Source organism: Leptinotarsa decemlineata, unplaced genomic scaffold (assembly GCF_025532065.1).
Source record: "Leptinotarsa decemlineata unplaced genomic scaffold, Ldec_3_MD MMD2_tig00026354_RagTag_RagTag, whole genome shotgun sequence".
NCBI lineage: Eukaryota > Metazoa > Arthropoda > Insecta > Coleoptera > Chrysomelidae > Leptinotarsa > Leptinotarsa decemlineata.
In genome coordinates this window covers 19,341-42,453 of record NW_027412702.1, presented here as the reverse complement: position 1 = coordinate 42,453, position 23,113 = coordinate 19,341, and the positions used below count along the sequence as shown (strand labels likewise).

The 23,113-nt window shown below is 33.1% G+C and overlaps 1 protein-coding gene and 1 long non-coding RNA gene across 2 annotated transcripts in view; one reads left to right on the top strand and one right to left on the bottom strand.

Moving 5' to 3' along the window:
- Nucleotides 1-23,113, bottom strand: part of scra (anillin, actin binding protein) — a 31,438-nt gene that overhangs the window by 5,967 nt on the left and 2,358 nt on the right. Inside the window, exons 5-12 of the mRNA XM_074184514.1 lie at nt 16,142-16,966; nt 15,943-16,084; nt 15,721-15,889; nt 7,511-7,604; nt 7,289-7,429; nt 7,030-7,236; nt 6,724-6,964; nt 3,282-3,449 (exon numbers count right to left, since the gene is read on the bottom strand). Of these exons, the coding sequence (XP_074040615.1) occupies nt 3,282-3,449; nt 6,724-6,964; nt 7,030-7,236; nt 7,289-7,429; nt 7,511-7,604; nt 15,721-15,889; nt 15,943-16,084; nt 16,142-16,966 (1,987 nt within the window). The remainder of the gene's footprint in view (nt 1-3,281; nt 3,450-6,723; nt 6,965-7,029; nt 7,237-7,288; nt 7,430-7,510; nt 7,605-15,720; nt 15,890-15,942; nt 16,085-16,141; nt 16,967-23,113) is intronic.
- On the top strand, nt 20,508-22,521 carry LOC141486472 (uncharacterized). Its single transcript, XR_012467863.1, has 2 exons — nt 20,508-21,935; nt 22,155-22,521. It is a non-coding gene; the product is annotated as an uncharacterized lncRNA (long non-coding RNA).

Here is a 23,113-nt window from a genome sequence, read left to right as displayed (position 1 = left end):
CTACGATGGTGAAATAGGAGACTCCAGGTACTGGGTTATCCGCAATGACAGAAAGTATAAAGAAATGCAAGCCATAAGAGGCGGAGGGGTCATGATTCTAGCCAAAAAGAAGCATTCTCCACGGCTGATCATCAAAAGTAATAGTGTAGACTATGACGGATAATCACCTTTGTTAAGTTTCGAGAAATCAAAATCTCAATATGTTGTGTATACATTCCCCCAAATTCAAGACAAGAAGTATACAATGAGCTCATTTTATCTTTAGAAAGTGTTGATGAATTGAATAACTCGGATTTTGTCTACATTATAGGCGACTTTAATATTCCGTAAATAAATAGTGCATCGTTCGGTTTTGAGACCTGCACAGATAAAGGTGACCTCATGAGCAACTATGATCTCTTTTCTGTAAATGATATAACTAATTCAAAACAGGTATCTGTTGACCCCGTCCTAACAAATTTAGCCAGCACAAGTGTTACAAAGGCAACTTCAAGCCTATATGATGGCATAGACGAGTATCACCCCCACTAGAAATTGATATTACTTTGATCGGCTCAGAATCTGTGACATACAAAGAAAATATTCCAGATACCGGAGCGGTGTTTACGTCAAACTCTATCACCTAGTAAGCCAAACTCAATGGGAAAATGTGTTAGTATCAAAAGATCCGGATGAGTTGGTTAATGTTTTTTACAAAAGACTCTATGGTATCTTTGACGAATGCTTGCAAAAAAAGGAAATAAAGTACAATAATAAATTCCCCCACTGGTATAGCGCTGAACTTAGGCAGACAATAGAGGAAAAGGAAAAATACTTTAAAAAATACAAACGTGCAACTCCAAAACATGGTGAATACAGAAATAACTTTTATGAACTCAAGAGTAAAAGTGAAAAAACTAATGTAAGCTCTCTCACATACAAACTATTGAAAAGAAAATCAGTAAAAACTCTAAAAGAATTTTAGAATTACATAAACAATAAAAAAAATTATTACAAAATATCTAATAATTTCAGATATAAAGATGAAGTCATTTCTGATGACCAAGATATTGCTAATGCTTTTGCTGAATATTTTCAATCAGTTTATAGTAATGATTCTCCAGGTGGCACCAATCTTCTCTAGAGATCAACCTTCAAAAATTATGTATATCATCAATTTCCAAACAAGATATCTGTAAAGCAGTTAGATCCCTGAAACCCAAAACATCAACTGGAGTTGACGGTATTCCATCTTACTTTCACAAAGGTTATATGGAAAACCTAATAAGACCTCTGAATATAATCTTCAATAGCGTTGTTGAAAGTAGTGTGTTTCCAAAACAACTCAAAATGGGACGTATAATTCCTATCCATAAATCTGGCAATCAAAATATCATAACAAACTATAGGTCGATAACAATACTCCCCTGAATTGAAGGGGTTATATTTTTAATAGTGATTAATTTTTTGGAAGATTCCCTCATCTTTTTTCGTATAGAGATGGAGTAGTAGAAAGTCAAAAACTTTCTTTCCCAAAAATACTCCCCTCATTATGAAAAATCTTAGAGAGAGTCTTATTAACAGACTATATGCCCATGTTGAAGACATTATCTGCAGAGAACAGCACGGTTTTGTTAGTAAAAAATCAACTGTAAAAAATCTCATGGTGTTCAGCAATAACTTAGCAGTCTCGATAAATACTGGAAAACAAGTTGATGTAATCAACACAGACATAGCAAAAGCATTAGACGAAGTGAACCATGGAGTTCTCATCGCCAAATTAAGAAAATTCTCAATGAATTAATCAATGATAACATTAGTGAAGTCATATCCATCAGATAGAGATCGATTGCTTTCAATAGAAAAAGGTCGACACTATTCAGACCAACCTCTGGCGTTCCTCAGGGATCAATTCTAGGCCCACTTTTATTTATAATGTTCATTAACAATATAGGTGATTATATAAGACATTCCAAATTCCTACTCTATGCAGATGATCTCAAACTATATATATACCAAACCATCAACGATGAAAGAGACAGTGAAAACCTTCAGAAAGACTAAAGATTCTATCACTATCTTTTGTGAGACAAACAACTTGATGCTGAATGAGGGTAAATGCAAAGTTATATCTTTTTCACGGAAAAATGTTATTACTCCAACGGAATATTCAATAAATAGCACTAAACTGGAAAAACTTGTTCAAATCAAAGATCTAGGAGTCATATGTAATAGTAACTACAACTTCAGAAATCACATACAATATATTGTACATGATGTAAACAGAAAGCTTGGTTTTGTGTTAAGAAACGCCAGGGATTTCAAATTGGAACTAGGAATTCTTCTATTCAATTTGGAATCCGTAAACAGCATTTCATGCAGATATGATAGAAAAAATACAGAAGAAATTTCTTAGGTACACATACTTCAAAAAAAATAAAGAGTCTCACTCTATGATCTCCTATAGGACTCAACTAGAACATTTTGACATGCCAACCCTGTCGGATCATTGAAGCTTGAATGATGTATTATTTATATTCAACATATTCAATCAGATAATAAATGTACCTGAACACAGTGTGATCAATCTTCATGTTCCTAGTGCTAGTCTAAGAAATCGCAATAAGGTTTTCTATGCAGACACCCGATCAGAGTCTCCACTCAATCGTTGCCTTAGGCAAGTGAATGATCTAGTCGTAGGTCATCAAAGTCTCGATTTTTTTTGCTGTGATGAATTAGAAATAAGACAGTCATTTAAAAAAATTCGCTATATATACCTGTTTGTATTAATGTTTCTCTTGTAAGTAATTTTAGGTCTTTATTTACTCTTGTGTATTGTAAAATCATATATTTTATGTACCATGACATTTACTGTATACATAGTATCGTGTGTAAACCTGTTTGGAATGCAGCTTAAATAAAATCTATCTATCTATCTATCTTAATACCATAACGAATTTTTAGAGTACAAACTGAATAGGAAAAAATATTTTTTGTATAATTCAATGTTCATATAAATCAGATATTTCGAGAGGGCTTCCAGTTTGTGCCAGAAAGTAACTTTTATGCTTGATTTACACATCTTTGTAAATAATTTATTTTGAAATCAATAGCTTTCTTCCTTCCTTAGGAAGTTTCCCACATTTTTTAGAGAAAAAAGTAGAAGAAAGCCAAAAATTTTCTTTCATAATGATAACGGTATTTATTATAAAGGTCTACAAATATACACTGAAAAATTTGCAAGCAGAATAAAATTCATTGAACACATCTGCTTGTTCTTCCACCCAATCCAGTACACTTACCAGCTGCCAGAGCTTTAACATATTTGTGTTTCAAGGGAAGAATAATGTCAGAAATGGTTAGAGTTCCTTTCTCCAAAGGAACATTATTGGCATGCTGTCCTTGAGGCCTAATGGTTCTCTCAACTTTTAATCTCTGAAGTTCATGGATTGCAGCTTGTCTTCTGTGAGCTGAATAAAAAAAAGAAATATAAGAAACTGTATCCTTGTCATTTTTGGTAGGAAACTTAGTTGATATCATTTTTACTTTGTAGACAGCAAAATAAAACCATGTTATGATATAGAGTGCATCCTAGTTAAAACAGACCAACCTAAATAAGTCATTTTGATATCGAGACTGTAAAAAATCTTAAACATCAACCTTAGTTTTCAGGAAGGCACATTTCTATGTAAAAATCAACATCTTGTCAGCCACCCCTTCTCACATGTCAAAATTTTCAAATGAAAATAATAGTCAATTGACACCTCATTTGAAAAGCTTTTCATTTCTGTATGTATCACTGTAACATTTTCGAAGTTAAAACAATAAGTGATGTCATAAAAAATATTCAAGTGTGTATTTAATTAAGAACCAGAAAGTAAAACTTAACAAAAAATTTACATTAACAAATGTTCATAGTGAGCACCATTAACTTGCATACAATGTTATTATGGAGAATATCAGGTGTTAGCAGTCTACAGCACTTGCAAATTTCTTCCTGTAAATTATATATAGTAGTTGGCTACATCTCATAGACTTTTGATTTCAACCATACCCTTGAGAAAATAGCCCACTAAAGACAAATCGGGAGATCTGGGTGTCTATTCTGTGGTACCTCTCCTTCCAATCCATCGACCCGGAAAGTTATTATCAATGATCTGTCACACTGCAATGAGGAGCCTCATCTTGTTGTAAAAGTACTTAACCCATTTCCCAATAGTTCATCCAACTTGATTCAGCTGTTAATGCTTGCCATTACTCAATTATTCAGCAAATTGAAATATCCTTCACCATTTAGGTTTGCTTCCAAATAGAAAGATTCTATAATTACCCAAAATTCCTGCCGAAACATTTAGATTTTGGGGTTATTGGGTAGTAATTTGGCGTGCTATATTGGGGTTTGAATCAATTGGGTATCGAAAATTTTCACTTGTAAATTCAGATAAAAGGTACATGCATTCGAAAAATGTAGTTTTATAACAAAGTTGGATTATGGTTGACACATTCCTAGGGGATCTTACCAAATTCATTTCTGCTGTCGAAATCATCTTCATTCAATTCACGAACCATTTTCTTTCTGTTAGGGTGGACGAAAAATTCTGAAAACGTGTATGACTTACTCCTGATATTTGGGACAACTTAGTTGTCCCAAACATGTGTTAAATTGTGTGTTCTTTTAAGATAACTTGGCCTAGAACTGCAACATTAACGCCTTCATTACTGACTATTCCTTAACGGTTAATGCTGTCTATTAATAACGTTACCAGTTTTCATCAATTTATGTAACTATTCCAATACATAATTATGTCTTACACTCGTATTTCTAACTGGACGATACTCGTTGAAAACTTCAGCAGTAACTAGGTGATGAAATTTAGGATATTGTGTAAACAATGAATTTTCTACCATTAATTATTATTTTTGTTATTGTTCATTAGTATCATTCAATCATATTGATGATCAAACATTTCAAATAGCGAATTTGTGGGTTCAAGTTGATCTTCTGGTTTTGAAGTGAATACAAGCTTGAAAGAGTATTTCATTTCATTGCTTATTGTTGTAATATCATTGTTGATGGATATTTTAAATAGGACGTCAAGGGGATGATTTTTACCTAGAAATGTTCCCCCCAGAAAACTGACTTATTCAGGGTGGCTCGTTTAAACTGGAATGCTATGCTATGATGAGAATCTATATAAGAGAAACTCGACATATTTCAAGCTTCAGTCAGACGATGAATATTTTTTTTAGTTTTCTACCACTATCATAAATGATTATTACTCAAGCTGAAGGCTCAATGTAAACCACTTGGTTTGATTTATTTTTTATACACATTTTCTTAAGCTCTTCTATCTCGTCGTAATCGAACCTCCTTGTTTTCACCATAAAACAGACAATTTTCAGTAAATTATTTCACTTCCGACACCAAACATTACGTTTTCCCGCGTAGGTTTACTAGTAATTGACTACACTGTATAATAATCAAATTCAACTTTATTTCACTGTTAATACAACCAATGACTTAAACTGAAACTTCAACTATTATTCAAGTGTCTATTGCCTGTCTACCGGTAGCTCTTAGATTGAAATCAATATGGGAGTGATCAGAATAGTATATCAAATCAAAGCAAATCAAAGCAAATCAAATCAAATCAGTTTATTCATTCAAAGGACCCATTAGGGTATAGAACATGTCAGGATATAATGTCTTAGTGCATGTATATAAATATAGTAAAGACTACATACATAACTACAAGACAACAAAAGGAACAGCGATATAAGTTATTTGCTTAAAAAGTTACAATAAAAATTCATCAATGCTATAAAATAAATTTTCTTGCAGAAAGCGTTTAATGGAGTTTCGAAATTTGAAGTGTGTATGCTGAGTTTTAATGCTAGTGGATAATTTATTGTAAATTCTCACACCTGTTGAAAGTGGTCCATTTGATGTTATTTGGAGATTGCTATGATTTGGATAGATTAGCTGATTATTTCTGATTTGGTAGACATGTATGTCCGAATGCCTGGGAAGAGTGTTTTTTATTTTATGGATGTAGCAGGCAACCTCCATAATATAAAGACAGGCCAGAGGAAGAATATTCAATTCGGCAAACAATGGTTTACAGGGATTCCTGGGTGATACATTTTTTACAGTTCTCACTGCCAGTGTGAGAAGTGTCAGTGCCAGAAGTGAGAGTGAGGATGCGTATATATGTGTATATGCATGTATATGTGTATATATAATCAACATTTGAGTTGTTTATAGGTTGATACTACAACTCAAGCTCTGCTTAGGTAGATCAGTCTTCAAAATTGTTTATTTTTCATTCATTGTTATACCATTATCAAAATATGTAATTACCTGAATAAATTTATCTTATCTTATCTAGAAAGGGCAATATTGTGAAATTGAATTTTATATAGCTTATAATTTATAAAAATTATAATTTACCTAACTATTATATAAGGACACACAAGACGCAGGTACCTGAAACAGGTATCTATGGTATAAATAGGTATAGCCTTGTAAGTATATCAGTTTGATCTTCCTCTTGAAGATGATCACTTAGTGATCGAAACACGTGTCGAGATGTTAAAACAACGGTTTGGTGTTGGGAAAAAACTCCAGTAATATTTAGTTGAAGTTAGTAATTTTTTTTCAAAATTTATCTTTAACAAGTCACTATTAATGCAACCGTTGATAATTTTAAAATATGAGACAGGACAAAATGAAAAAAATCTTACTTGCTACCAAAAGTACTCTTTCAGCCTCCACTTGTTCAGTTGAACCAGAAAATTCAGGAGTACAACTACACAGATTCAAAGCCTGGCTTGTTTGTGATATAATATTTTGTTGTTTGTTAACTTCTTCTTGGAGTTCTTCAATTTTTTTATTCACCACTTCACTTTCATTTTTATCAAATTTTCCAGACTCACTTTCTTCTAATATAGGCTGTCTGGATACCTGTCGCATAGGGGACTGAACCTGAAAATGACGAATAAATGTACATGAATGAAAATGCAAAGAAATAGGCATGTTTCATTTCGTACCTGGGTCTGTTGTCTTCTATAAATACTAACTGTGTGAGTCAATGGTAGAACATTATTTCCTTCTAAAACATATTCTGGTAAATCCGAAGTGGGCTGAGGAGAAATTTTAATTATTGGAGATTGGAACTGGTTTTTTGGCATCTCCTTAACACTTGGAGAGAAATTCTTGTAGTTGAAGGAGTTTGAAGGTTGAGTTGCTTTCTGTAACTAAAATTAAATTATCAGTTTCAACTTCTTTTGTTGAATTGTGAGGAATTACTTTAGGTGACACCTGCTTTACTTGCTTTGGAGGAGTAGGACCTGCACTGGTATCTTCCTCATTGTTAAATTCTTCAAGGTAGTTGTCCATGTCATCCAAAATACTAGAAACATCACTGGCAGTACTTTCATCGTAAATCGGCTGAAATAAAAAGGATATACCCAAGTATTGTCACAGAGATAACTAGATGACAACTAAAGTTAATTAAAAAAATGTACTTACCCTTTTTTGGGGTGTTTGATTCTTACATACTGCTTCTAATATGTCACGACCAAAACTTGTATTAGGATCATCTGATTCAGTATTTTCCTCACAGCTGTTCAACAGAGAAAAGATGTTAAAAACTTCACCATCACCACCACCAGGAATATTTTTTCTCTTCAAAAGCATGATGTCGCCAATGATATGGAATGCTTACAGTCTGACAACAATTCTCAATTGAAAATTAGCTACTCTGTTTTCAACACATGAAAATAATTTCGGAGGTATACTTTTTACCTATCCAACCAATTTATAGCAATGATCTCAAAACGAAAGTATTTTCAAAATCATTTCAAGTACTAAAAGAACCACCTATTTTTAATGCTTGCACTTAGTGTAAGATTTTTAAATTGGTATCCTAACTGTTCCATTGAAAAAATTAAGTAGTTCAGTAGGATGAATTGAAACATTGTGATTTTGTAGTCACATTCCACCTACTGTTCTGTTCATTCATTACATTAACAGGGACAATTTTGTTGTTGTTTGTTTTGTTGTTGTTTGTTTAATGTATTCAAATTTGGAATACCTTTCTCTGCGCGTGGGTTGCCACACTGTTGACATTTTTATTAACAATAGCTCAATTCTTGGCCTAACTGAATCACAAATTTTTGTTTAAAAAAATATTTTACCTCTGACCAACCCTCTGATCCTAAAAAGTATCCCTATTATTTAATTCACAGCTCATACAGTTATGTAATGATTTTATTGAACGTGATTTGTTTTGAAGACAACTATCATAAGAGTACTTCTCAGTGCAAATAGCTTGTTGCACCTAAAAATATTAATAAATTTTGCAGAGCATAATTTATACATTTTCATTATTGATACTGAACATTAAGGTTTTTTACAACTTCTGTACATTTAAACTTTCAATAGTCAAAGATTTTGTGACAAACATGGGATAAGTTGATGGCATACTTATTATATCAGTAAATTCTGAGAATATTTTGTTACAAAATTATTAACCAAATAAATCGACACACTTGTACGTCAGTGTTGCTTAAGTTTACTCTTTCTCGTCGGTTAGTCTTGCCCAAAAATGTAAGTCAAATTTATCAAGCAATTTTAGAAAGTCTGGAAAAATTTCTGGGAAAGTTGAATGTTTTCCAAATTATTGAATTGATTTACGAAAACATTCATTTCGACCAGAAAGAAACTTTCATTCACTCAGGCTTGTCCTTTGAGGACAGCTGAATCCAAAAATGCAGCCATGGTCTAGAACCACAGATAATACCTTGGTGTGTCGAAACACTGCTGTGTGGTGTTGGGCTCTGGTTTCATTCAGTAACCGTGCATTGAAAGTTGCAGTGAAACACAGAGGTCAAATGTCGTTCAGCGATTGATTTCGAAGGTTGCCCCTATTTATCTTTGATATTCGAGGATTGTCTTCTGTAGATCTCATAAATGGTGTCTTTTCAAGAGGAAATGCTACTATCTATACTCATTCAGGCTTGTCCGTTAAGGACAGTTGAGTCCAGCAACGCATTTGTGGTTTAGCCTAGCATCACTGATGAGACCTTGGCAGGCCGAAACAGCACTGTGTGGGTTTGGGTCACGAATGCTTCGTTTTTCAGCTGTGGTTTCATCTAGTTCTAGTTATCTTGTATGAAAGCTGCAGTAAAAGAGAGAGGATGAATATCTTTCAGCGGTGACTACTGAAGCTTGGCTTTGCAATGGACTGCCTTAGGGATCCTTGTTCATCTTTGATTTTTGCGGATTGAGTCTTCTGTCGATTTCATAGATGGCATCTTTGTAAAAAGAGATATCATCATCTTTACTTAAGAGGGTCGATAGGTTTAGTGGATGTTTGTTGTCAAATTATTGGTTTTCAGGAATGAAAAGTCTTAACTCGACCGCAAAATTAACCAAACCCTTGCTTTATTCCAAAGAAAAATATATTTAATAATGTACAACTATTGAAAAGAGGGAAACAAATCAAATATATTGGCAAGATTTAATTGAGCGGTGCACAGAATTTGAACTGAAAATATAGTGGTTAATTTAGAGATTGAGTTTATATTGGTTACATTCATCTTGTGAAGAGTAACTTGTCACATTTCAGTTAATGGCCACTTTGTGTTTCTACTGTTGCGAAAGTCATGTTCCAATTAGTATGTCATCTATATGTTGGAGTTTAAATCCAAATCTTCAATAATTTATTTTTCAGCTAATTCACTTTGTAAATAAAAAAGATATGTGCTTAAACAATTCATACATTATTCGATCAATGAAGATAAATACATAATTATAATTAAGATTTTTTCAGTCTCCTCAGAATATTTTTTTGTAAATACAAGAATTTCAAATTCTGGGATGTTTTCCATATCCTTGGCTTTGTAATAACCTCCTACATTAGGAGAAGAAATCAATGTTGAAATTTATGTCAAAGGATAATAGACAGTAACAAAACCTTACAACTTTTCAAAATACCAGAGAATAGGATTAAATTTATTCTGATACCTTTACAATTTGATTTGAAAATATTTAGTACTTTTTTACAGAAACATCTTAAGTGAAGGAACCTCTCACTGACACTGGCGTTTAAAAATTTCTACTTGTTGCTAACCCATCATATTAGATGGTAACTGCAAATTAATGATTCAAATCAAAAAATATAGGGGGTAAAAGCTTCAGATTCACTCAAATGGTATATCTGAATAATTAAAAGTAAGCAATATTTCATTGCAAGTTTGGACTTGCAATGAAATATTGCAATGAAATATCTTATTAGGCAATGCAAGTTTGGACTTGCATTGCCTAATAAGATATAATATGATTTGAAATCCATGGAAGAAACAAATTAAATCGAAAATTAAAATGAAAAGTTGAAAATAACAATTAAATTAACCAAAAAAAACCATGAAATGAATTGGTAATAAAGTGAAGAAATAAGCAAAAAGTTGAAAAGTTAAAATGAAATAAAAATTAAAAGATTTCAAGCCAAGTTACTTCACGTTTTGAAGGTGAGTATCCACAATTGTCTTCGAGTAATGACGGGACTATTCGTCCGAGAGATGACTAGATAGGTAGATAGATAGATGATATATTTGTCTCTTTAGGTTGTTCTTACAACATGCGATATGTCAAAAAAAATGAAAAATAAACAACAAGTACAAACACATTAACAATAGTCAATTTCACACAAAAATTAAAACATATTGGATGGATACATATTAAAAACAGTACATATAATGCATACCACATAGATGAAAATGAATCAGCCACACTTTTGAATAAAATCGTCTAAAGTATAAAATGCTCCTTGGATTAAGAACTTTTTCAGTGTATGTTCAAAAGTTTTTATTTTTGTTTCCGATTCCATGCTTTCAGGCAATAAGTTGAATAAATATGCCCCTGCATAGAGAGGTGATTTTTTGTGATGTGATCTGAGTATGGGATGTAAGTGAAAGTCATTTTTCTTTCTCGTATCGTAGACTATTTATAGGTCATTCGAGTGTCGTTGGACAACATATATGCAGCTTCTTTGAACTTCCTATTAAACCAGTGTTCCTCCCTGTGGATGATCTCAGCTTGGGACCACTTGATGTTATGTTGATGAGTCCAAACATGCTCTGCTATTCCCGTTATGCTGGTTTCTCCTCGCTGTGTGCTTCTCTTGTGCTCGGCAATGCGGACTATCAATGGCCTCTTAGTTTCACCGATATAGGATTTTCCGCACTCACAGGGTATCCGGTAAATGCAATTCTTGGAATTGCAGTCCGCGTTTGGTGGCTGATACCTAGTTCCTTTTTGAGACCTTCCTTTGTATTATAGAGCACGGTCTAATAGTCTTAATGATTTCTCTTTTGGTAGATTGGATTAGTGATTCAGATACTGTCCTGTGTGAGTGGGTTTTCAGTATACAGATGTTTCCCACTTATTGTCGGCCCTCTTCACCAATACGTCTAAGAATGGCAGTTCGTTGTGGACTCCCTTCTCCATTGTGAAGGTGATGGGAGGTCTTAAGCTGTTGATGTGCTTCAGAAAGGTGTCTAGTTCTGTATTCCTCGGGGCTTCTTCAATGGCCAGTGTCTCAAAGCACTCCATATATATGTTTGCTATAACTGGTGAAAGTGGCGATCCCATTGGCATCTCGCGTAAAGAATTCGTCCTTCAGTTGGATGTAGCAGTTCCGGACACAGCATCCTAGTAATTCCATGATTACTCCTATGGATCCTCGTCTTCGAATAGCTTCCTCTGTTTGATTTGAAGTGCTTCTTTGACAGGAACGTTGGTGTAAAGGCTTTCTACGTCGAAACTGATTAATTGATCTTGCTCTGTGACTTCGATTGCCCCTAGTAATTCGACAAAATTCCTTGAATTTTTCACAAAAGATGAAATTTTTTCTTGTAGTGGTGGTATTATTGGAAGTGAAAATCTGGACCAGTTTTGAATAGCTAAATAGCTAATAATCGGCATGAGCAGAACACCCTTGATTTTCAATTTTATTTGGCCTTTCGTGGATTTCAAATCATATTATTATATTATATTAGACAATGGAAGTCCGAACTAATGAAATTCATCATGAAACATTGTCACCCACTTTCAAACATTTTATTAAATGTTTTACAGTTTCGGCTTCTAATATGTATAAATTCATTTTAATTGAAAGGGTAGGGTGAAAATAATACTTCACAATTTACACAACAATAACACTGTCATCTTCTGAGCGAGTTATAAACTCGCTCAGTGTTGTGTAAATTGTGAAGTATTATTTTCACCCTACCCTTTCGATTAAAATAATTCATTATTCATTTTTATTGTCTGCACGATACCGGGTACTTATAATCTGAGAAAAAATTTATAGAAAAATTTAAATTTGTGATCTAATTTGCATAAACTATCGTTTTTACTGCTGGTTTTCGACTGTAAGCAACCATTTGAAAGGATAATAGCAAAACTGGTTTGAGTTGCATCACAAAAGTATTTATTACCAATATTCATAGCATACAGAAGAGTTGTTTAGGGTAATAGTACTACTTCATATATGCTACAACACTCATGCTTTATTAACCATAATACCTTAACTACCCGTTTCTAATGTTTATACTATTGAAGTGTCTGTCTTATTCAGTTTCTAATACTTTTTATATGTCATTAATATTTTCTAACCTAATTTTTATTTGATTTTTGAAAAATATTCAACATATCAGTGAAGAACTTTTTTGCTTTTCTAATAAATATCAAAATAAAAACATAAAAATGTGTAGACCATTCGCAGATACTTAATAATTGAGTGGAACTGGCAGACTTGATGAAAATCCGTATCAAAACTTACTAGGATTTATTTTGATTTTCACTATGAGATTTTCAAAACCATGACACATGTTTCGTCATACAATAGCTTCCTCAAGCAGGATTGATTTAATCAGGGAAGCTATATCGGAACACCTATTAAAGTGAAAATCAAAATAGATCTCATCAGTAAGAATATGACAGAACTAACCAGTAAATAATAAAAATCCATTATAACGTATTCAAAAAACACACTTTATTGTGATATTTCCACTTGTAAGTTTACAAAACCGCGACGTGTCGCATCTTCTGACTCCTTTTTATTTTAAGGTCAAAACACAACACTAGAGGAAAATCCTTAGGACGCTCTTAGAGCGGTGCCTGTACAAAAGTAGTGATTCACGTTGGATTTAAATCGCTGGAGATTAAACTCTTTTGAAAAAACGTTCTCAGGAAGTTTATTCCACACAAATGCTGTTCTCCAAATTTAAGTTCTTAAACAGTGAAGTTCGAAGTGTATTTGAGTCGAACTTTCCATGAAAGTAACTATAGAATACAGACAAATCTCCAACCTTTCTTCGATATTCCAAACTATCAAGGTTGCAAGTATTGTTTGCGTCTCCAATCAGGCGGATGGCTCTTTTCTGGATGGAATCCAGCAGTTGTAGGGTATGTTTGGGAGCAAAGCTCCATACACGAGAACAATACTCCAAAGAAGGTCTGATCTGAGTTTTATAAAGCATCAAAAGTTGCTAAGGTGCGTACAGTTTTCTGGTTCAGAACAGTGATTCAAGCTTTTGAGAAACAGCCTTTGCAATTCCAGCGACATGATTGTGCCAAGACATATTGTTGTCCATTTTAATCTCCAACAAACTTATCGAAGCAGAAAGTGGAATTGTCTGACCTGACATTATTATATCCAGTTCAGAGACATTTATCGTTTTGGAGAAAACCGATGCCTGGGTTTTTGTGGCATTGAATTGAACCTGGTTACTTTCACCCCAATTCGAAATTACTTCTAGATCCTCATTAAGATGTTCAACCTCTCGCTGCCAGTGAAGAGGTGCCTCCGTAGCCGATGTCCTGGAATCCAAATGTACTGACGAGATAAGTGTGCTGTCGTCAGCAAAGCAATATACTGGATTGTTTTTTTCCAATAAGTCGTTGATATACAAAAAAAATAGGAATGGAGACAATATGGATCCCTGGGGAACACCAGCGTTGATGGTGAAAATATTCGAGAGATATCCATCGACGGCCACTTACAGGGAACGTTCTTTCAGGAAGATTAAGAGTCATACACAAAAATGATCCGACGAGCCATATCATCAAAGTTTGGCTAGCAAACCCTCATGCCACACACGGTAAATGCCTTGGAAATATCAAGCGCAACAGCTCTTGACTCACTATGTTTCTCGATTGCATTATTCCAAATAAAACCCCTCTCTTGTAAGACAGGTTGAAAAGTCTGCAAAATACTGGTGCGAGTTCATTTGCGCACTTTTTAAGTACGATGACTGGCACTTCATCAGGACCAGACGCCTTGTTGGAATTGAGCTGTTTCAAAATTAGCCTGACTACTAGACACTGTCAATACGCTAGGCTAGAAGATACTAACGAATAGCAAAACACGTATCGCAGTTTTGTGAACTTTCAAGTGGAAATCTCACATTGAAGTGTTTTTTGGATACTTCATCGGTAAGTTTTAATATTTGATGAGTGACTTGTTTGGCGATATTTAGGAGTATATGTGGAATGTGTATGTGTCTAGTGCAGATCATTGAATGGCTGGGGCTGAAAATTGTATGTGCACCAAAAACACTCAGTCGTGTGTTTTGAAAAAAGGTTAGAATTACTCAGTCACCATTGAACATTTTTAGAATAATATTTCCATGAGTATGCTTTCAAATTATTTTCAAGAATGTATATTTGTTGGCACATGTATAGTCAATGAAGTAATGGTTTTATTTGAACATTTTTTACATTTTTGTTTTTGTAAAGAGATTTATCTGTAAATGACCTACAATTTTTCAGAGGAGATTTGAATATCTTCCCTTTCTCTCTTTTTGGAAGTTTCTTGTCCTATGTTGTTAAATGCAAGTTGATGCCAAAAACATCTTTAAAATAGAAATCATTAAACATACATACATTCATTTAAATTTATGTCAGTTTTATTAGCTACAAATGCCATCTAATTACTCAGTTCTACCATTACCTTGTATAAAAAGTGATTTGGATTTGATGAATGAAATTGCGTAAAGCATGCAGGTGTGATGAAATGAAATGAAATAGGAGAACTGTTGACTTTTTTATTTGATAGTTTATCAATGGTAAAAAGATGATTGAGAACGAATATAAATTAAAAATCTTTAACAATTGTAAAGGAACTTAGTCTACACCTATTTAATGCTTTCTCTAGTTTCAAAACTTATGAAGTAACTTGTGTTATGGTGAGGAATAATATTTGAAACTAGATTAAGCAAAATTACCAAAATACTTCTACTATGAATCAGTCTAGGCTACTTTTTTATTAAAATTATAGGTTATATAGTTGAAGGTATTATTTTCTCACTGAGATGAAAACTTTCTAAACCTTTAAATAATATATCTATATTTAAAAAATCACATAGGAAGGAACTTTAGGACTCCTCATGTAATGAATGAGAACACTGTATAAAGCAAAAGTAAATGATAATATAAGGAAGGCTTATTGTAAGCGAGACAGCACATTTCTTATTTCAAGATGATACCATTTGTCGAACTCATATTCTCAGACAATATAATTAAAAATAGCTATGCCTGGAGAATATTCAATTTGAGAATCATGAAGTTTCATTAGAAGAAATGTATTGTTTATTTCACTGGCTATTGCTGGGGAAATATATGGTCATGCTAAGCAAAGAAAAAATAATATCCAGTTAGTAACTGTATCGCACCTGGTATTATCGTCGGGTGAATTACTTCTAAAGTTGGCATCTGTTTCAGTTTCAGTGCTTGCCTCAATGTCAGATAAATTGGGATATAATCTTGCTGGTTTTGGAGGTGATATCCTGATTCTTTTATAATCATCCAAAACAGCAACTACTTTAGGACTATCTTCCTTACCTGAAATGATTGAAAAGTGAAAACGAGGTATTAATATTTTTCAATTTGATTACTGTAAGGCTTTCCACTACTTTTCCTTTTATCTCCTGATCTTCTGCCATTATTGGAATTGACAACTACTGAAGGCTTTTCAATAATCATAGCAGTTGTTTCTGTTATTTCTTCATCTGGTTCTTCTCTGATTTCATTTGCTACCTGAAATCAAATCATACAATGAAACAGAGCGACTTTAATTCAATTTCCAAAATTAACCTCTTTCCTGGCATCAAAACGGTTGAGAAGCATATTCATCTCTTTTTGGCGTTCTGACCTAATACTCTTTTCGATCTGCTCCTGGGAAATAGTGGACTTATTTTCCAGTAAAGCTGCCATTTTACTGGCTATTCCTCCTGCTTGGTGAACAACTGCAATGGTGGGAGAATTCCTTTTAGTAGGCGCTTTTGGTGATGGCTTTCTAACAGTTTTTGGTGGACTCTGTTCAATACGTTTTGGTGATTCTGTCTTAATACATGATTCTTCAAGAGAGGGTAGCCCATTGTTATCTGAAGTAATCTTTGAATTTGTAGGATTTGTCTTTGCTTCAATCTTCCAGGGATGAGACATGCCAAATGCTGCTTTTGGTAACAATGCCTCTCCCCTGTTCTTTTCAAATAAGGCTTTTCGTTCCGATACAGATAGTAGAGCAGGATCTTTTACACTTTTTGTAGGACTAGATTCAAAGGCTGCTGCTCTATTAGCAATTTTACCAGATCTCAAGTTGATTTTTGGTGAAAATTTCATTGGTTTATCATCTGCACTGTCTTTACCATTGTTTGTTACTTTATTGACTTTACTTATTTTTGATGGACACAAATTTTCGGAATTTTCAATATTGTTTTTATCAGTATTTTTTACTGATGCACTCTGTACTGAATTTGTGTCATTCTCAGTTACCTCATCTTCTTCGTGGATCAAATTCGAATGTTCCTTTTCAACGGACATTTTCTGTGCCGTCTTAACTTCAATATTTTGGTCTGGTGAATTATAGGCATAAACTAACCGAGAACAGGAATCAGTTCTAGAAAAACCTTGTGATTCCTGCAACAGAAATAATTAGTTGAATTTTCAGAAAAACAGCTAACTTCTATGAAATAGCGGAAGATATTTCACAGAGTTCACAAAGATGCAAAAAACTTCACCACAATGCACATACATCATTAAAACATTTTTTTGGAAAAAAAGCGTTTTGGATTTCTACTTCCTCATCGTCAATTTAAATTCAAAAAACACTTTATTGTGAGATTTTCACTAGAGTTTTACGAAAACGCAACACGTGTTTCACTATACAACGACTTCTTCGGACGTGTCTTTACATAGCGAAACACATGTTGTGTTTTTGTAAAACTGCTTAGTGAAAATCTCACAATAAAATGTTTTTTGAATACATTTTTTACCGTGTATTTATACCATGTTCACACAATAAAACCCAAACATGCAAAGTCACTTGATTATGAGGCTGTGTGAAACTTTAAAAAATATATGTTATCATTACACAAAATGTTTAATTTTATAGATCAGTTAAAACTGTTGAAATCTGAGATGACAGAATACCCAAAGTTCAGAAGAAACAAGTCGGTACTGAAATAATATTAATCCCTGTATTGTTCTTGAATGTGATATATTTTTCCTCGATTAATTATCCCAATGAATTTGTCATAACTTCGTTTTTGAGAACTCGTTTCATCATTAGCAAATTTTCCGAAAAAGCAATCGCTTGCCTTACTAATCAATGGAATGACACTGGCATGCACAAGTTGTACAAAATTCCTTGGCGTTCATGTAGACAACTGTTTGAAGTAGTCTGACCATATCACAGTTGTTTGTAAAAAAATCAATCAAGGGTATTATGCAATCTCAAGAATTAAGAATTGTATGCCTTTACGCGCCATTTTAGATGTATATTACAGTCTGGTCTATAGCCATCTAAGTTATAATGTGATCCTATGGGGAAACAGTTTTGACAAAGATAGAGTTTTCATTGCTCAAAAAAAAGTTGTTAGGAAATGACTAGGCATCCCTTGGAGGGAATCATGCAAGACATTTTTCATTAGTCATCAAATTTTAACCTTTCCCTGCATCTATATCTTTAAAATACTTTTATATGTTCGCGATTGTATAACAGACTGTACTAAGAACTCATTCTATCATAGCTACCCAACTCGATATGCAGAGGAGTTGAGCATTCCTAAACATAAAACTATAAAATTCGAACATTCTCCCAAATATATGGGAATAAAATTATTCAATCGGTTACCAGACCATTTCAAACAGATGAACACTGTAGCATTTAAAAAAGCAGTTAAAACATTGCTTCTTTCTAAGGCCTACTATAGTATTGGCGAATTTCTCTCGGACCATCTCGACTGAATGGGTTCATGCGGCTTTGGCATGACATATTCAATTTTTATAACTACAATTGTTTTAATTTTTGTAATTCTGACTTATTTGTATAAATTTTTATTGTATTATTTTTATCTACTGATCTACAATTTTATCGTTTGATGTGATTTTTATCTGCTTAATACTGACCTATCCTATACGTTTGTCAACGTCTTTGAGGATGAATAAATATTATTATTATTATTTATAATGTGAAACTTGTGTTTTCAATAGATTGATTTTACATCAAAGGTTCATGTTGAATGATAATAATTTGTCCTTGAGAAATAAAAAGCGTCAATTATGTGACCTACTCTTGTTGTTGATCTCATAACTCACAGCTAACCAGATTCATAATTCATTATTGTGTTTCAATTATTTAATTATTTTCAAACGCAAGTAAGCCTGCCTTGATAATTTACCTACTTCAAAATATGTTCTCAAACGTCTAAATTAACTGAGGACGCGTTTCGCTACACAGTAACTTCCTCAGTCAAACTGGTACATTGAACTATTTTACAATGCATTTTATAGAAGTAGTAAATGAAATTCAAGTGATCCACTTCCATACTGATACATTTCAAAATATAAGTCCACAGGTAGGTCCACTGCAACCCGCAAGTAATTTTTCAGGTCCACTTGCGAGAGAATGTCTATGCCAAACTCTGAAAATCTGATTTGATCAGCGGCGGGCGGTGCATGGTAGTACTACCAGGGGCTGAATTTCCTAGTGACAGGTTGTCAGAAATTTTCCTTAACCTAGTGAGAACCTGATTGGCGGTCAGTCGACGCTCTTAGTCAGATAGATAAGCAAGATAAATGTGTGACTTGGGAAGTAGGTCTCGTGCGAAGCATTTCAGGGAGACGAACCCCCATGGCTGCAGCTATCAGCTGTACAACGCTCTTTTGATCCTCTCTGGTAGTCTGGAATTTGCAGTTCTGAAATCGAATCTTATTGAGGTTGTCGGATGTTCAAGATGCAAAATTTCCACCTTGCCATATGAGGGCATTTGTGCGACAGCTATTCCTGTCGATACATAAAAAATGAGAAATAAAACTTTCTATGTTTTTTTACCACTTGTATTTATAACTAATACTGCAGTTTCGTCCCATAAAGACATTCTCAAACTAACACAATTATTGTTTTATTTCACATTTTTCATGATGATCTCCTACCACGTAGTAACGGTTACATCCATCAATTTCCTGTCAAAACATTTGATTCAGCGCTGCAGGACTTTTCACCACTATTTATCCCTTCAGACAGTTGAAATTTTTCATTGAAAAATCAACCATGGGCAGGTACTGGTATTCTGTGAAAATATGTTAATGCTAAATTTTTTTCATTAGTCAAATTTTCAAAGCTAGGAGAACTAGAAATACTTTAGACATCACCTTCATAATTTCATGTTGCTAGAAAAATTATTTCATTGAAGTACCTAATCCAAAAATTAGAAAAAGGTTCGTTTTATAAATTTCATTTGGAAATATATATGGATGGAAACGGGTCTTCATCAATTTGATTTGATAATAATCCTCTAGGCAATTATCACCAAATCAAGTAATTATTAGAGTTTGGCATTGTTAAATTCAGGTTCTGCATTTAATAGATATCTGAATCGAAATTATATTTCGAAGGTCACTGGTCAGTGATAGATTTTACTATATTGCCTCTATTCTATTTTTACTGTTTTGAATAATATAAAATGATACTCCGAAGCAATCATCAAAATTACTACTTTTTATTTTTTGTCAAACAACTGACTTTTTACCAACCATTCAACACAAAACTAAACTACAATCAGTAGATAACGACAATATGATTCAGAAATTATTATTTCATCTTTCTATTTTAACAGTCAGCACGTTCTGGCATTTCCGAGATAGTTAGTATGCTATCTTCAAACAAGTAGATTCAAAGATTTTGTACCATTTTTTTTAAACTACTTTAGTATCCAATGAACTCAACGAGATACCCAGAACTCTTTTATGGAGATGGAATCCGCAGCTGCAGAAATCACTACTTCTGCAGCTACATAGCAATGAAAAAATGCATGGATATTTCTTTAACATCAGTCTCTTGCCTTCCTTATGTACGTGGACTGGAACAAAAAACCGTCGGCTATACTTACGAGTATAAGATCAGTATTTATCTTCAGAAAAAAAAAACACTTATTTTCAACTTCCTACCAGCACTATTTCGGATAGTTTTATAGATACACTTCAATCTGTTTAAAATCTTGAATACTTTTTGAATTTTTGACACTGGTGGAAAGAAATCATTTCCGTCAAAATGACAATATGAAAAAACATTCAACAATATTTTTGAATCTAGTAACTTCAATCCCAGCAATAGGAAATGCTTTGATAAAAAAATATTTTTGGAAAAGATTAGTTTTTGGAAAATCAATATATCCAAAACAGTGTTGATGAGGAGATAAAATTGAAAACTATCTTTTCTTGAGATTGAGACCTGAAATTCAATATCTGTTGAGTTTTATTTATTATATTTCATTTTTAAATGCCATAGAAAATAGTAGAATTTGTTTCATGTCAGATATTGAGTTTATTGAAGTTGACAAAACGATTTTTATTAAAGGAAAGCTGTAGTAGCAATAACATGTAATTCTGACTAGCAAATGTGAACCAAAATATGACTGGGACAAGTGGCAGAACTCGAGCTAATATTAAGAAGTTTATCGGCAGGCTACATATGGCCCCAAGGATTGGGAAGAACATTAAAAACACCTATAAACCAGAGCAGAGTTTGTGCAACTAACTCTACTGGAAAAAACCTGTGAAGATACTGCTTCACAAATAAGTTTGAAGCAGACTCAGGTGAATATCAATGCGCAAAGAAGAAAATTGAAAATTTTCAATTGAGAAGATAAGACATAAACTTGAATAACAGCAACATGGACCAGAAAACTTCTGAATATTGAGCATGAATTACAAAAAGCAAAAATACTAGCTCCAAAAAATTGCGACACCTAAAATAATACACAAATACAGAACGAAAATACTGAAAATAATAACTGATTTGATAACCTTGATAATGTTGGTTATTCCAATATGAAAACTGCTCAATTAGAAGAGAAAAATGACCAACTGTTATGTGATATCATTTCAAATGTGAAGTGGTCATATAAATGAATTACAGTATGAGAAATTTCTAACGAGACAAACTGTTTGGTAACAATGAAGAAAAAATTATAGTAAAATTGAGAAAATGTCAAAAAAAAATTAAGCAAAATATGAATGCAGTTTCCGAAATGATTACAGAAATAACTAAAGTAAAATGAAGTTCAAAATTAGACGCTTTCGGACCCTCTTCCGTGAGCAATTTAAATAAATAGAATAGTCTGGTTACAATGAAGAAAACATAGTGAAATTGTGAAAATCTGTGGAAGGTGACGCATAACGAGCAGTTTCCAGAATTATGATAAGACAAACTAACTTAAAATGATAATGACATAATTTGGAACATTGGACACATGTCGAATCCTAAATTGCAGTGTGACCGAACAAACAAATTACCAGATTCATTGCGATTGAGGCAGTGAGAGGTAGTTTTCGAAAAAAAAGTTTCAAGAACATTGAAGGACTTTTCAAAACCAACACTCATTATGTAAGGCAATGATTCATATAGATAGGTATGAAAAAGAGCATAGCTGTTACCATCATCTCCTTATGATGGTAACAGAAAGCGCGTTGAGAGGCAGCATTTTTTTCTGGTGAAGGAAAAGTGTTTTCAATAGATTCATTTCACGTCATAGGCTCCAAATTCTAATTATCAACAAATAAAATGTTAATTGAAATATTTCTGAAAAAATTAATCATTTCCCAGATATTCTGAGTGGCTGTGACTAATGAGAAGGACTGAAGGATGACAAGATTTATGGAAAACCCAGAAAAGGTGAAAAAAGAAACTGTTCTTCAACCCGCAAGTTTGTCAGTAGCCAAAATGCAACAAGCAGAAAAAATGTGGCTGAAGAGTCCAAAGAAAAGACTTCAAGCAAGGAATTTAAAAAGACTGTATTTAGTTGAGAAGACTATCAGTAGGCAAATACTGGTTGAAGCAGTTGTTAAGAATAAATTAAAAAAATCCACTTCAAGGGGGGGATATGAGTTTTAATATTTTTCAATGTTAAGCTATAGAAAATAGTTGAAATGGTATGATATCAGATTTTGACAATTGATTAAATGTTGACAAAGAGGGAAGTTACTCGATTTTTATTGAAAGAAAGCTATAGAAGCAATTACAATATCAATACTCTTTCATTTATAATGTTGAAAAGCATTTCCAGAGATTTGTTTCGATATCTATGACTTTTATTATCAGTGTACAAAGCGTGAAAGAAAGGAATGGATTCAGATGAGTTTATACCACCAATTTTGATTTTAAGAAAACAATTGAGTATGACCTGAACAATTTTAGATAAAGATTTTTCTGATATTTTTTAATTGTTTTCTCCTTTCTTTGGATTCTCTATATATTTATAGAGAAGTAATAGAAATTTAAAACATTTTCATTTGTTTTAGGCTAATGTATACAAAATTTATTGTGAAATACAGTGCTGGATCATTAGGAAGCACGGAAAAAATTCTGCAGTATCTGTCTTTACAACTATTATGACATTTTCAACTTTTGAGCTTTCAACTTCAATTTAGAATATTTGTAGAGTAAAATGATATAAAGAATTAATTAAAAAATAATCACTTTATTCAAATGATTATTTTTAATATCAACTTTCATGTAAATATTTTTTCCGAGTTAACTAGTGCAAGTCATTTCAAACAGGTATC